This window comes from Patella vulgata, chromosome 8 (assembly GCF_932274485.2).
Source record: "Patella vulgata chromosome 8, xgPatVulg1.2, whole genome shotgun sequence".
Classification (NCBI taxonomy): Eukaryota; Metazoa; Mollusca; class Gastropoda; family Patellidae; genus Patella; species Patella vulgata.
The window spans coordinates 12,858,547-12,872,798 of record NC_065886.2 but is presented as its reverse complement, the minus strand read 5'-3'; the positions used below and the strand labels follow the sequence as shown (position 1 = coordinate 12,872,798).

Sequence of the window (14,252 nt, the reverse complement as noted above, 5' to 3'; positions counted from 1 at the left end):
TCTCTATAGGTAACATTATTCCAAATGAATTGACAGAGATATAAAATACCTACCCTTTCACCTGGTTCATGGTAACCTCTCCTACTTCGTGATTCCGCAAACGTATGTAGAATAAGTTCCACAAACACGAAAGCAAAATAAATATAATACAAAACAAATCGGAATAAATCATTCTCATATTCCTGTAATATAAAGCATAATTAACATATTAACACAGTTTGTCTTTATATAGTGCTGAATCGTACTGTCATATACTCCATATTATAAACCTATCTATTCATGTTAAGAAATAGTGGTCTGAAACCTTAAGTTTTTTTGTGTTTAAATGAGTTACTCCTCTTTATTATAGGGATAGATCCTATTTGATCCAATGTTGTCCCCGACCTCGTCTCCTCTTTACGGAAACATATTCTTTGGATTAAATGCTGTTACAATGAGACTATGCTGTGTTTCTGTACCATTTGTGTGGCTGACTTACTGGGTCCCTGGTTTGATCCAGGTGTTGGCTGAGAAAGTTCATTGGGATTTTCAGGCATGGTTTCCCCTTGTCAGTGGTGTAGGACGGATTACCTGACAAGGACAGCTGTCTAGTCATTTGGATGGGACAAAAAAACCGAGGTCCCATGTACATATTGGCATGCATGTAAAAGATCGCTTGGCAGTTGGATATCAATATAAGAGTATATCAGTAGCTCAGTCAGAGCAAAACCCCATTTCATTTCAATTTATTTCCATTTGTTTTGGCTGTAAATTTGTTGTGCTGTTTATCCTGTCATGTCTATTAGACACAGATACGAGAAGAGGGATGGCAACACTCCCTTAGCAGGGTGACTAAAGCTGGATAGGCTGATACATCTGCGTGAATACTGGATCAAGAAAGAGATACCGACGGAACCAAGGTGTACATGTAAATACAATAAATTAAAGAATCTGTCTATTAGACATATAAGTACATGTACATTTAGAATGTTATATTTAGATGTATATTTATGTGATATAAAATCTGTACTTACTTTATTAATTATTTTTGTATAAAATGGAATAATACCAGCAATAAATAACAATAACCAGAAGATATATAATATAGCTGATGTAATAAAACCTCGACTTCTTTCAAACTGAACCAATATAGTTGTCACTAACTGAAGAAACAAAAACCAATACTATTTTTTTCATGTACAAAATATTTTAAAAAAACAAACATTCAGGCTCCGAGAGTTCACAAAGCATTCTCAGACTTAAGTTAAGAATTTACTCAAAATTATTCACCTTATTTTGACTAAAATATAGCCCTTTATAAAACTTTTGTTGTTTTAATGTATAAAATACATCAATAAGTTTTATGTTTCTAGATCCAAGATATTTCTCATAAATAGTGATTGAAAGTTGAATAAATTCTTAACCTAAGTCTGAGAATACTTTGTGAACTTGGGGCCTGGTTCTCAGACACTCCTGTCCTAAAAACTGACTTTGGTGCTAAATGAATTGACTATAAATCATAATCAATATAATATTTAAAGATAAGTTATGCAAGAGCTAAATCTGCTCATTGCAAGTCTTTCTTTAGGCCTAAAATGTTATATAAATCATTAATTAGACGCTTACATGTATTTACATGACAAGACCTTAATCAGCTCTCCATACCATCGGATGGCTCTGATTTTAAGTAAATTAGAACGGTACGGCCAATTAATGATTTAATTTAAAAATGGAGAAGCGAGGCTAAGTCTTCAATATACCAGTATTGTGGGTACGATAATAAACAATCAATGCACACATCTTGTCAAAACTACAAGCATTGACAACTTCGCTAAGAATAAAGTAATTTGAATGAAATTTTCAATATATTCATTTTGCATTACATATTTTTGAACTATTATAGCAAGAACAGTCAGTTCTTCATCTAAATCTTACATAATGTATCTTTAACCTAAAAAGGATGTTGAAAACCTTTCATCAAGAGCTAGATTTTTTATAAATAAATCCGGTGAAATGCAATAAGATGGGGACATTTCAATGAAGTGAAGTGAAATAGGGTTTAACGTCCTACTGTGTGCTATGAGGGAAATTTTGCCCGGGCAATTCCAACTGCCAGGGGATCTTTTACGTGCATTCCAATATATACACGGGACCTCGGTTTTTCGTCTCATCCGAAGGACTAGACAGCTGTCCTTGTCGGACATTTCAATAAACTGAGAGTATAGGAAATTTCTTTAAAATCACAATGATTCATACATCCTCTTAAACTTACAAAAGAAGCTGCTAAAATTCCACCTGATACGTAATCAACTGATCCATCTCGTTTAGGGTTTACATCACTAGCATCTTTTATAATATCAATGACAGCCAGAAAGAACAGAAACATACTGAAAAACTACAACAGTTAAATAAAATGAGTATATGGAAGACATTGGAATGGGGTTTAAAGATACTTTCCCACATACAAACTGTGTGATTTGATGATATATTTGAACTAAAAACATATTCAAACCATTTAATCTATCAAAAATTTACTACAAATCCCTCTCAAAACTTTGTATTCACGGGGAAATACCCTAAGCTATAAAAAAATCTGTTTTGAGAACTCATGTTTGTCATCTAACATAATCTTGGGAGGGTCCATTTTTCAGAATGTATTTGTCATTACTTTACCATACATACCGGTATTGAGACTCTTGAATTATTTTCTGTCTACTTCTTTTTCCGCCATTTAATTGCTGAGCCTGTTTACACCCCTCAATGGTCCTAATTGTCTAACCATTCGATCAAGAAATATCAACCACTCCTTCAGTCATGTTAGCATACAATAAGCTGTCGGACAAACCGTTGGGTTGCCAGTTAGTGTCACCCAGACATTTTTGCCCAGTGCTTGCTCTATGGGTGTTTTTCTGTTAATCCAGTATTTTTCTAGTAAGATTGGCCGTCTATACATTCCATACATGTATATACCAAATTTGCCATACTTTTATTGGAAATAATCTCCCGATAAATACTTTCGTGACAATGAATCTTTAATGTCTTCTGGTAATTTCTATTTCTATGCATACATGCACCGGTATGTTAAAATGGGGTTAAATGTATCATCAACACAACACTTTCAATGGTTGTCTTGATATATTTCATATTCAAAGAAGTCAATAAATTTACGAAGAGTATGAAAAGGTTTTGATTCTATTATAAATCGTTACTGAAAATATATATTCGGTTTTACAATTCATTATGTTTGACACTAATTTGATATGTCTAATATAGGCATTGTCTATATATTGTGTTTAATACTTTTATCATTAGGAAAGAACTTATGACTAATGACATCATGTGGTGATAAGCCACTGAATAATATAAAGAAGAATTTAAGTAACAATAAGTTCATCTTTCACTGTATTTCAGATTAAAAAATTAAACCTACTGTTTTAGCCAGGTTGAAGGAGTTGACAGGTATAGGAATGCCATCTTGACTTGACAGTACATAGCCAATATAAAATGGTAAAGTCACCCACAACCATCCACATGGCACCCATATCAACACTGTCTCTTGGAAGCAATCAGTAAACTGTGGCCACGAATTGTTCAATATCAAACTATCATTCTGAAATACACAAACAAAAAGATAGGTTGCCAGGCAACGAAACATACACCCACAGCAGCTAAATCGTCCGGGCAGTCAACAAGAGTTGTCGCATATTTTTCGGTAATGAAACATTTATAATACACTTAAACCTGATTAAGAGCAACAACTCAGAAAACCATTAGAATTTGTTTGGTTTTTATAAAGTTCTGCCCCATGCTAACGTTTTGTATACAAAACTTTTAATACTGTATCATGGATTTAGCTGTTCCAAGTCATAAAAATTCATTGAAAATCAATATACTTGTTCGTCTCAAGATCTTAAACTCTGTGTATCAGTCTGAAGTCAATCGGATATTAACTTTGGCCTCTAGAGTGTCCACAAGATTTTTCAAAGTGATCAAGGGCCATAACTTTGGCAGTAATTATCAGAAATCTTTGAAAATCAATAGGATTCTTTGCCTCGTGACCTCAAACACTGTTTATAAATTTAAAGTCAATCAGATATTAACTTTAGCCTTTAGAGCATCCACAAGGTTTTTTGAAGTGATCAAGGGCCATAACTCTGGCAGTAATTATCGAAAATCACTGAAAATGAATAGACTTCTTCGTCTCATGACCTTAAACACTGTGTATAAATTTAAAGTCAATCGGATATTAACTTTAGACTCTAGAGCGTCCACAAGATTTTTCAAAGTGATCAAGGGCCATAACTCTGGCAGCAATTATCGTAAATTGCTGAAAATCAATAGGATTCTTCGTCTTATGACCTTAAGCAATGTGAATAAAATTAAAGTCAATAGGATATTAACTTAGGCCTCTAGAGAGTCCATAAGGTTTTTTTGAAGTGATCAAGAGCCATAACTCTGGCAGTAATTATCAGAAATCGCTGAAAATCAATAGGATTCTTCGTCTCATGACCTTAAACACTGTGTATAAATTTAAAGTCAATTGGATATTAACTTTCGCCTCTAGAGCGTCCACAAGATTTTTTGAAGTGATCAAGGGCCATAACTCTGGCAGTAATTATCGGAAATCGCTGAAAATGAATAGACTTCTTCGTCTCATGACCTTAAACACTGTGTATAAATTTAAAGTCAATCGGATATTAACTTTGGCCTCTAGAGCGTCCACAAGATTTTTTGAAGTGATCAAGGGCCATAACTCTGGCAGAAAATCAATAGGCTTCTTCGTCTCATGACCTTAAATACTGTGTATAAATTTAAAGTCAATCAGATATTAACTTTCGCCTCTAGAGCGTCCACAAGATTTTTTGAAGTGATCAAGGACCATAACTCTGGCAGTAATTATCGGAAATCGCTGAATATCAATAGGCTTTTTCGTCTCATGGCCTTAAACACTGTATATAAATTTAAAGTCAATCGGATATTAACTTTAGCCTCTAGAGCGTCCACAAGCAATTGTGGACGCCGGACGGACATCCAGCCGGAAGGACGGACGGGGGCGACGACAATATACGACCACATTTCAATGTGGGCGTATAAAAAGTTATTTTCCGACAGTTGACACAATTTCTAAACTGCCGTTAAAAAGCCTAGGTTTCTGAAGGGTAGAATACACCACTGACAAGTGGAATCACGCAGGAAAATCCTGATCAACACAGGACTTCCATGTTAGAGAGAGCCAACATCCTACTCGCTGAGCCACCGTAGCCCCTGTAGATACTTTGATGTCATTTATTTAATCAAATGTTAAATAAATAATCAATTTAAGTCGAATGTAGCGAGATTTAAACCCGTGAAAAATTACATATTGTCTGAAATAATGATTGGCGACTTTACAGGTGGTTATATTGCATCTGGGAGGTCACGGTGGGTAAGTGGGTAAGGCGCTGGCTCTATTTCTATGCACCGTTACAATGAAATGGGGTTTAACGTCCTACACTGTTCTGCTCCTATGCTGGGATAATGAATGGAATAGGGTTAAATGTTTCATCAACACGGTGGCTAAGTGGGCAAGAGGCTGGCTCGCTAGCCTGGAAGTCGGGTGTTCCATCCCTGCATTGGCTGAGAAATTTCATCCAGATTTTCCGGCGTGGTTCCCCCCTTGTCAGTGATGCAGGACGTAGAGCCTGACAAGGACAGCTGTCTAGTCGTTCGGATGGGATGAAAAACCAAGGTCCCGTGTACACATTGGCAGCTGTCTGGGCAAAATTTCCCTCATAGCACACTGTATGGAGTATGCCCATCTTCTTTAGTACAGTTCCGAGCAGAACAGTAGGACGTTCAACCCCATTTCATTTCATATCAAATCTGTCTACAAAATTTTTATCTATATCTGTCTACAAATATTTTCTAACAAAAGTTGCCTGAGTGGTGAATTGAATTAGTAGCATGCAGAGGTTTGATGATGCCAGCAGTCAATTCATTGATGTACATGTATGCCTCCAAGATTCAAGTGTAGGAGAAACTAGTAGAAAGGAAGATATTTTATGTCAAACAGATGAAATAAACATTGTATTCAAATTAAATAGGGCATGCCATGTTGTACAACAAAGTAAACAGCGATAATTTCATATTTTATTCATCTTGACTGAATCACCCACTGTGATTGGCTGCACCCCTGAAATCGACGCCAATGGCCTTCGCCCCCTCTACTGGATAAGATATCCCTTAATAACAGTTACCGTACATGTACATCAACCATTGTAAACATCAAGCATAATCAGTTCAAGAACCACATTACATAATATATATATCAACCTGTTTATTATTGCCCTAGAGAGTTCAGAGGGTGAATGTGTCTTATTTACACAGTTATTGCACTCACAGACAGATCTTGTACTACCTATATCTACATGTATATAACAATCTCAACTGGAGAGAGAGAGAGAGAGAGAGAGAGAGAGAGAGAGAGAGAGTTTAACCTCCAGTCAACACAATCTAGGTCATTTTGTGACTTACACATGGTTCAATTTTTATTTCAACATTTCGTTTGCGGGAAGCGGTCTTTAGTGGGAGAAAACCTACAAGGTTGGACTGGCGACCCTACTCCTTGTCACACAAGCAGGCAATCGAAACCATGCCATTTGACTCAATAACAGACCTTATGATCTGACGTGCATGCGTTATACCATTTGGCCACACAAGAGAGAGAGATAGAGAGATAGAGAAATGGGGTTTAACGTCCACTCGACAAAAACTAGGTCATTTTGGGACTAACACATGGTTCAATTTTATTTCAATAATTTGCTTGCGCGTAGGGGTCTTTAGCAGTGGGAGGAAACCGGAGGACTCGGAGAAAACCCACGAGGTTGGACAGGCGACCCTACTCCTTGTCATGTACATCCGGGGAATCGAAACCCCGCCAGTTTTGGCCACACAAACCTCCTCCGGGTTGGAAATGAAATGGGCTAATGAACAGAAAAGTACGACTTGAAACCCATTTCATTTCATGTACGTACTGTGAAATAATTTTTTTTCAGTTTGGCTAGATAACTTTAATTTTTTAGCTGCAAAATAATAAGATAAGCAACCATAACAGTTTTGTTAGTCAACTGGTAGGCCTTCATTATTATGGAAAGCCAAGTAACCAGAAAACACAGCAGAACAATAGTAGTCCCTCAAATTTCACCTTGCAAACTCATTAATGCATGAAAAATCCAAAATAAGACAATTTTGTGTACCAGTATATGGCTCATTAAACATACAGTACATGTACCCATTGCCAACCCTAGCGTAGAGGCAAAACTTGCATACAACAGCAAATATTATCAAGTAATTATCAACACAAAATTCAAGTTCATGTCAAATTATTTCTGAATAAATAAATACCTGTCTTTGTTTTTTCGACAGATACTGAAACGTGGTCATAAAAATAATTCATGATCTAAAGGACCTATATAATATGTACGAAACATCCAATCCAAATTTGTCAATGCAAAAGTTTAATAACAATAGTTGCAAGTTTAGACGGGCAGCTATGGTGCCAGGCAAAATCTGTAAAAGCCAGACGTGTCACAACTAACCTGTTTTTTCCATGAGACTCATTTTACTTTTACAAGTTTCTTAAAACAATTGTTGAGTTGGCTAAAGTGCTAATTTCTAAATTCAATTTCTTGTTCTAGCTTTCTGTTATGTTTCGTAAAAAAGTAGTCTTGATTATCCAAACCTGTCAATCAGACGTAGAATGGTCGATAGACTGATTAAGCGAGACTAATTTCAAAACAAGGGCACGTAACCTATCTTTTACTAAAAAGTGTCTGGATGTTATGGACGACACTTGGAACCAGTTTTCAGTCTATTATTTATAGATGATTAATGGTCATAGCTTATTAAGTACAACATGATCGTTTATTTAGGGACTATAATTGTGTGGAACTGATTTGAGGCTTGGCATATATATAAATATTGTGGCGTAATTGTCGAGATATTTGGAGATATTTATTTATGGTGGGTCACCCTACTATTACTATACAGTCAATAGCCCTGTCTTCATTAGCCAGTTCGGAGCAATTTCTATACAATAGTTATAGTATTATTCATTGATGTCCAGTGCATCCTTTATGGAAGACCTATTATACGTACAGTATGACTAATAATTTTTGTAAAAACAGTGTCAATATTTAGGTCTTTTATTGCGTAACTAAAACTAAGGTCGGCCTTACCGTGCCACACAGGGAACTAAAACAAAAGTCAAATCACTGTGGTGTGACTGTTGAATCAGCAACACCGGTTCCATCATCCATCATGTTTAATGCAACTCTATTTAGATGGCAAACAAATTCAGAAATAATTAAGACAAGAGTCAACTTTTTGTTTGCATTTATGAAACTAAATTATCTGAAAATCAGGAATAAATTTGAAATAACAAGTTCTATTTACCCAAATTGGCGAATTATCACAGAACTTCTCAAAAGCAGCCGCCATACTCTCCTAATCATTTTTCTACCTCCAAAACTAAAGATCTTGATAATTAGCGTGATCATCCAGCCCCATCTAGTTCAATCCATCAACCGTAATGACACCAAGCTGTCAATCAAAAAAAAAAAAGATTTATACATCTCTTCCGAGACTAATTTCTTCCAAACAAAATTTCATGTTTTACATATCAACATCACGTGACTGTCACATGGTATGTTTGTTCATGCAAGGATTTATATAATTGTAAAAAACCCTGACTAAGCACAAAATCTCGGTCGTAAAATAGACCCCAAAAACCCTTGTGTTAGGAATTTATGAAATGAAAATAAAACCCCTTTTACTTTAGAAGTTCCATTTTGCCATGAGTGTCCCATTGTTCGTAAATTAATTTATATGTTGCATGGGTATATGTTACCATAATACATTATTATAAAAGGTCCATGTTACTGTATGATGACAAAGCAAAATCATGTACTAAAGGCCATATGTCTACTCGATAAGCCAATTTTAATTTTGTTTTCTCTGCATTTATTTTATAAATAAATTTGGATTTAGTTCTAAAAGGGTAGATAACAGATAAATCTGCATGTAGCCTACGATATATGTAGGTCAAAAACAAACTTGCATAGACCTGAAATGAAATGAAATGAGATGGCGGGGTTTGTACGTCCTTATACTGTTCAGCTCGACTGGGCTAATGAAGACGGACATACGCCACATAGTGTGCTGTGGGGGAAAATTTGACCTACGGCCTACTCTTAATATCGAATTCCAAATGCCAATGGAACTTTTACATACACGCCATGCAATGTGTTCATTAGGACCTCGGATTTTCGTCCTAGCCGAACGACTAGCGACAGCTGTGCTTGTCAGATCCTCCGCCCTGCCCCACTGACATGGGGAAACCACATCCCGATGAACTTTCTCGACCAACACCAGGAGCGAACCCGCGATATCCAGGCTAAAGAGTCAGCGTCTAACTCACTTAGCCACCGTGGCTCCGGAAAATTGATAATAAAAAAGAAAGAAATTGAAAATTCCAGAAAATTAAATTAAAATCAAACCCATCCTCTGGTCAATAGAGTAGGTTGGGCTTGTTAGTATATAAATGCCTAATTAATAATTTATATACGATTTGATGCCAAAAGAAAGACTTGCAATAGGCAGAATTAGCTCTTGCAAAATGTATGTTTAATCGATCTGAGTACATATTAGCGTGGGGATCAGTGAGAAATCTGATATTTCCGAAAAATGCAAACCACTCAACGCCAATTTAATGTTTTGATGTCTCTGTCTATAGATAACATATTTTAATCATGAAATGGGGTTTAACGTCCTATAACTGGGCCTATACTGGGCTAATGAAGACGGGCATACGCCATACAGTGTGCTATGAGGGGAATTTTGCCCGGGCAGCGGCACTTATATCGAATTCCAACTGCCAAGGGATCTTTTACATGCATTCCAGTCCGAAGGACTAGACAGCTGTACTTGTCAGGCCCCCGTTCTGCACCAGGCTAGCGAGCCAGCGTCTTAACCATCTAGCCACCGTGGCTCCCTATATTTTTTTTAATCATTCCGATGATCTTAAGCTGTTTGGCCACAAAGAACCTTGTCAAAGGAATCTGTAGGCGGTGATGTTATTTTCGCAGATATTTTCCTAAATTCATGTATATTTTCTTCCGGAACACAAATTCGAAAGAATTGCAATAAATAGAAAGGTAAACTAAATACGAACGATTGCTGGTTTCATTCCGAAATCTATCCGATCGAATTTCCTACAAACCGGGGTTATCTCCCTTTGGATGAATTGAAATTAAAGAGAGTGGGTGTGGGGGCGGAGGGACTATTTGTCCGAAAAAAAAAATTGTCACCTGATTTTCAGGAAGAATCAATCATTAGCCTAAAAAGCACTTTTTGATTTGTAGATCACTTAGGTAGTCAGGGGCTAAACCATGGATGCACTTGTAAGCGAGGAGGATTATTTTATATTGAATACGTCTGTTTATGGGCAGCCAGTGAAGGGACGTCTGTTTATGGGCAGCCAGTGAAGGGATTTGAGCACAGGTGTAATATGGTCATGGAGTTTTGTTCTGGTGATTACACGTGCAGCAGTGTTTTGTATCTTTTGTAATTAGCGAATAGACGGGAGGCTCAGCGCGCGGGGGGGGGGGGGGGGGGTGTTCCATCAATTGGGCACAAAACCAGACCCAACTTTTCTAGAGTAAAATTTTGCGTAGAATACGATGCAGAGTGGTAATCAGTCCGCCGTTGGGGCGTTTTCGAGATATTCGGGATCAAAGGTCAAATGGGTTCATTTGCACTGAAAGTGAATGCGCAGTCATTCTTGTATTATGGAAAGAAGCTGAAAATGATCGAAAGTAATCACACTTTCAATAAAAATGTAAACTTGCTAAATTCACCTTTAGTCTTAGTGACCCTGGAGGTCAAAAGGTGAAATTTACCGTTTTTGCACTAGGAAGATTTAAAGCAATAAAATGTCAACGTAAAATATAAAAACTAAAGCGAAACCTGTTCTAATTAATAATAGGAACATTTCAAATTTATCTTTAGGTGGTCTTAGCACCGAACTTTTACTTTGGAACATATCCATAGTAGTGTTAAATATAACACCCAAATTTTAACAGATTGAACGGGGTTAATTTGATCACTCCCAACACGAATGGAGTGCCTATCTAATGATGACACATATGATTTTGAACCAATGGTCATGTACTTTGTTTTGTCAGAATTCAGTTTAAGAAAGATTGCAGTTATCCATACTCTAATGCCCTCCATGCAGCGTTCCAATTACTGTTGTTTGCTATGAGGGGAATTTTGCCCGGGCAGCGGCACTTATATCGAATTCCAACTGCCAAGGGATCTTTTACATGCATTCCAGTCCGAAGGACTAGACAGCTGTACTTGTCAGGCCCCCGTTCTGCACCACTGACAAGGGGAAACCACGTCGGAAAATCCAGATGAATTTTCTCGGCCAATGCAGGGATCGAACACCCGACCTCCAGGCTAGCGAGCCAGCGTCTTAACCATCTAGCCACCGTGGCTCCCTATATTTTTTTTAATCATTCCGATGATCTTAAGCTGTTTGGCCACAAAGAACCTTGTCAAAGGAATCTGTAGGCGGTGATGTTATTTTCGCAGATATTTTCCTAAATTCATGTATATTTTCTTCCGGAACACAAATTCGAAAGAATTGCAATAAATAGAAAGGTAAACTAAATACGAACGATTGCTGGTCTCATTCCGAAATCTATCCGATCGAATTTCCTACAAACCGGGGTTATCTCCCTTTGGATGAATTGAAATTAAAGAGAGTGGGTGTGGGGGCGGAGGGACTATTTGTCCGAAAAAAAAAATTGTCACCTGATTTTCAGGAAGAATCAATCATTAGCCTAAAAAGCACTTTTTGATTTGTAGATCACTTAGGTAGTCAGGGGCTAAACCATGGATGCACTTGTAAGCGAGGAGGATTATTTTATATTGAATACGTCTGTTTATGGGCAGCCAGTGAAGGGACGTCTGTTTATGGGCAGCCAGTGAAGGGATTTGAGCACAGGTGTAATATGGTCATGGAGTTTTGTTCTGGTGATTACACGTGCAGCAGTGTTTTGTATCTTTTGTAATTAGCGAATAGACGGGAGGCTCAGCGCGCGGGGGGGGGGGGGGTGTTCCATCAATTGGGCACAAAACCAGACCCAACTTTTCTAGAGTAAAATTTTGCGTAGAATACGATGCAGAGTGGTAATCAGTCCGCCGTTGGGGCGTTTTCGAGATATTCGGGATCAAAGGTCAAATGGGTTCATTTGCACTGAAAGTGAATGCGCAGTCATTCTTGTATTATGGAAAGAAGCTGAAAATGATCGAAAGTAATCACACTTTCAATAAAAATGTAAACTTGCTAAATTCACCTTTAGTCTTAGTGACCCTGGAGGTCAAAAGGTGAAATTTACCGTTTTTGCACTAGGAAGATTTAAAGCAATAAAATGTCAACGTAAAATATAAAAACTAAAGCGAAACCTGTTCTAATTAATAATAGGAACATTTCAAATTTATCTTTAGGTGGTCTTAGCACCGAACTTTTACTTTGGAACATATCCATAGTAGTGTTAAATATAACACCCAAATTTTAACAGATTGAACGGGGTTAATTTGATCACTCCCAACACGAATGGAGTGCCTATCTAATGATGACACATATGATTTTGAACCAATGGTCATGTACTTTGTTTTGTCAGAATTCAGTTTAAGAAAGATTGCAGTTATCCATACTCTAATGCCCTCCATGCAGCGTTCCAATTACTGTTGTTTGTCTGGAATATCACATGGTGGCCCTATTAGATAGAGTTGAGTGTCGTCTGCAAAAAGATGGTAGTCTTCACAGTGTTTGCAGATGATTTCACGACGGGGAATACCAAATTTTACTTGGACTGGATTTGATTTAGCATTTTCTACATGCATATACAATCTGATTAAGATTAGATAAGTATGATTGAATAAGATAAGTCTTATACTTTTAACCTATATTTGCGTCTGTAAATTAGAATATTATGATCAATAGTGTCGAATGTTGCAGATAGATCAAGCAAAACAAACGATATGACACACTTATTGTCCATACCACACAACAGGCCTGTAGCCAGCGCGGGGCAAGGCTGCAAGGGGGCAATGCCCCCCCCCCCCCCCCCCTGAAAAATGTTTTGTCCCCTCCCCGAAAAAAAATAAATTGCCGGTCGACCATATCTAAAATACCTACTGTAGACTGTGCCGGGTGAGCCCCCCCCCCCCCTAAAAACGTCACTCTCCCCTCCGCAGCCAGCAATAAGTCATTACTCCGTCTGACTAGTGCAGTTTTAAAACTATGATTGTCTCAATATGCGGACTGAAATAGTTCTGAGAGATTCTCACGAGTTAGATGTTCTTTGAGTTGTTCAGCAATAACTTTCTCGATGACTTTCGAAACGAGAGATAAAATTGATACTGGTCGGTAGTTTTTAAGACACTCTGGATCAAGGTTTAACTTCTTTAGTATTGGTCTGACATGGGCCGTTTCAATCTGTTTTACAGACCTAATGCGACATCCGTCTTTTATCTCTGTCCAAGATGACTGACCTTTAAAAGGTCAGACCGCTGTAGTTCTAAGGGTGACGTCACATCACAATGTTTACCAACAAAGCAAGATGGCATCGATAACGCCAAAAAAGATTACTTCTGTGGCTTGTTTTTGTTGTTTTAAAACAAACACGAGCAGGTCAATCAGATTAGACGGTAAAAAATGTACTTCTGAAAGAATTCAGAGTAAACAAACAGAAAAAAACGTCAAATTGATGGTCACACGTGCGTTGTTTACATTGAACGTAGTAATATGAACTGGTACGGGCAAAATTATATCGTTTTACCCATTTTACGCCTCCGCGTACTATTTTCTGTACTTATTTACGCTAAATATGGAATATTTTTTTATCAAGATATACTTCAAACACCTTTATTTATTTCTCTAATACTAAAAAAAAATGTTTCAGAATTTAATTTGTCGAAAGAAAAAAGTTAATATTTTGTAGTCATTTTAAAGTCGCATCGATGTCATCCTTATCAGTGATTGTAGCGGCCAAGCGAATATTCACTGCGGATCAGTGTGGGGCCGTTTTCAATGCAGCCAGAAACTGGCAGCTAGGAGATCTGAAGCAGATGTAAAGTTATAGAATATGTTTTGACAGAAACAGTGGAGCTATATTGCTCAGGGTAAACTTAAATCAAATTGATCAATATTATTACACACGTAA

At 37.3% G+C, this 14,252-nt stretch overlaps 1 protein-coding gene across 1 annotated transcript in view; it reads right to left on the bottom strand.

Moving 5' to 3' along the window:
- LOC130010334 (multidrug resistance-associated protein 1-like) overlaps positions 1–8,549 on the bottom strand; it is a 37,632-nt gene extending 29,083 nt beyond the window's left edge. Inside the window, exons 1-5 of the mRNA XM_050560464.2 lie at positions 8,413–8,549; positions 3,410–3,589; positions 2,252–2,374; positions 1,014–1,142; positions 54–182 (exon numbers count right to left, since the gene is read on the bottom strand). Coding sequence (XP_050416421.2) covers positions 54–182; positions 1,014–1,142; positions 2,252–2,374; positions 3,410–3,589; positions 8,413–8,457 — 606 coding nt within the window. The 5' untranslated portion in view covers positions 8,458–8,549. The remainder of the gene's footprint in view (positions 1–53; positions 183–1,013; positions 1,143–2,251; positions 2,375–3,409; positions 3,590–8,412) is intronic.
- Positions 8,550–14,252: the final 5,703 nt, after the last annotated feature.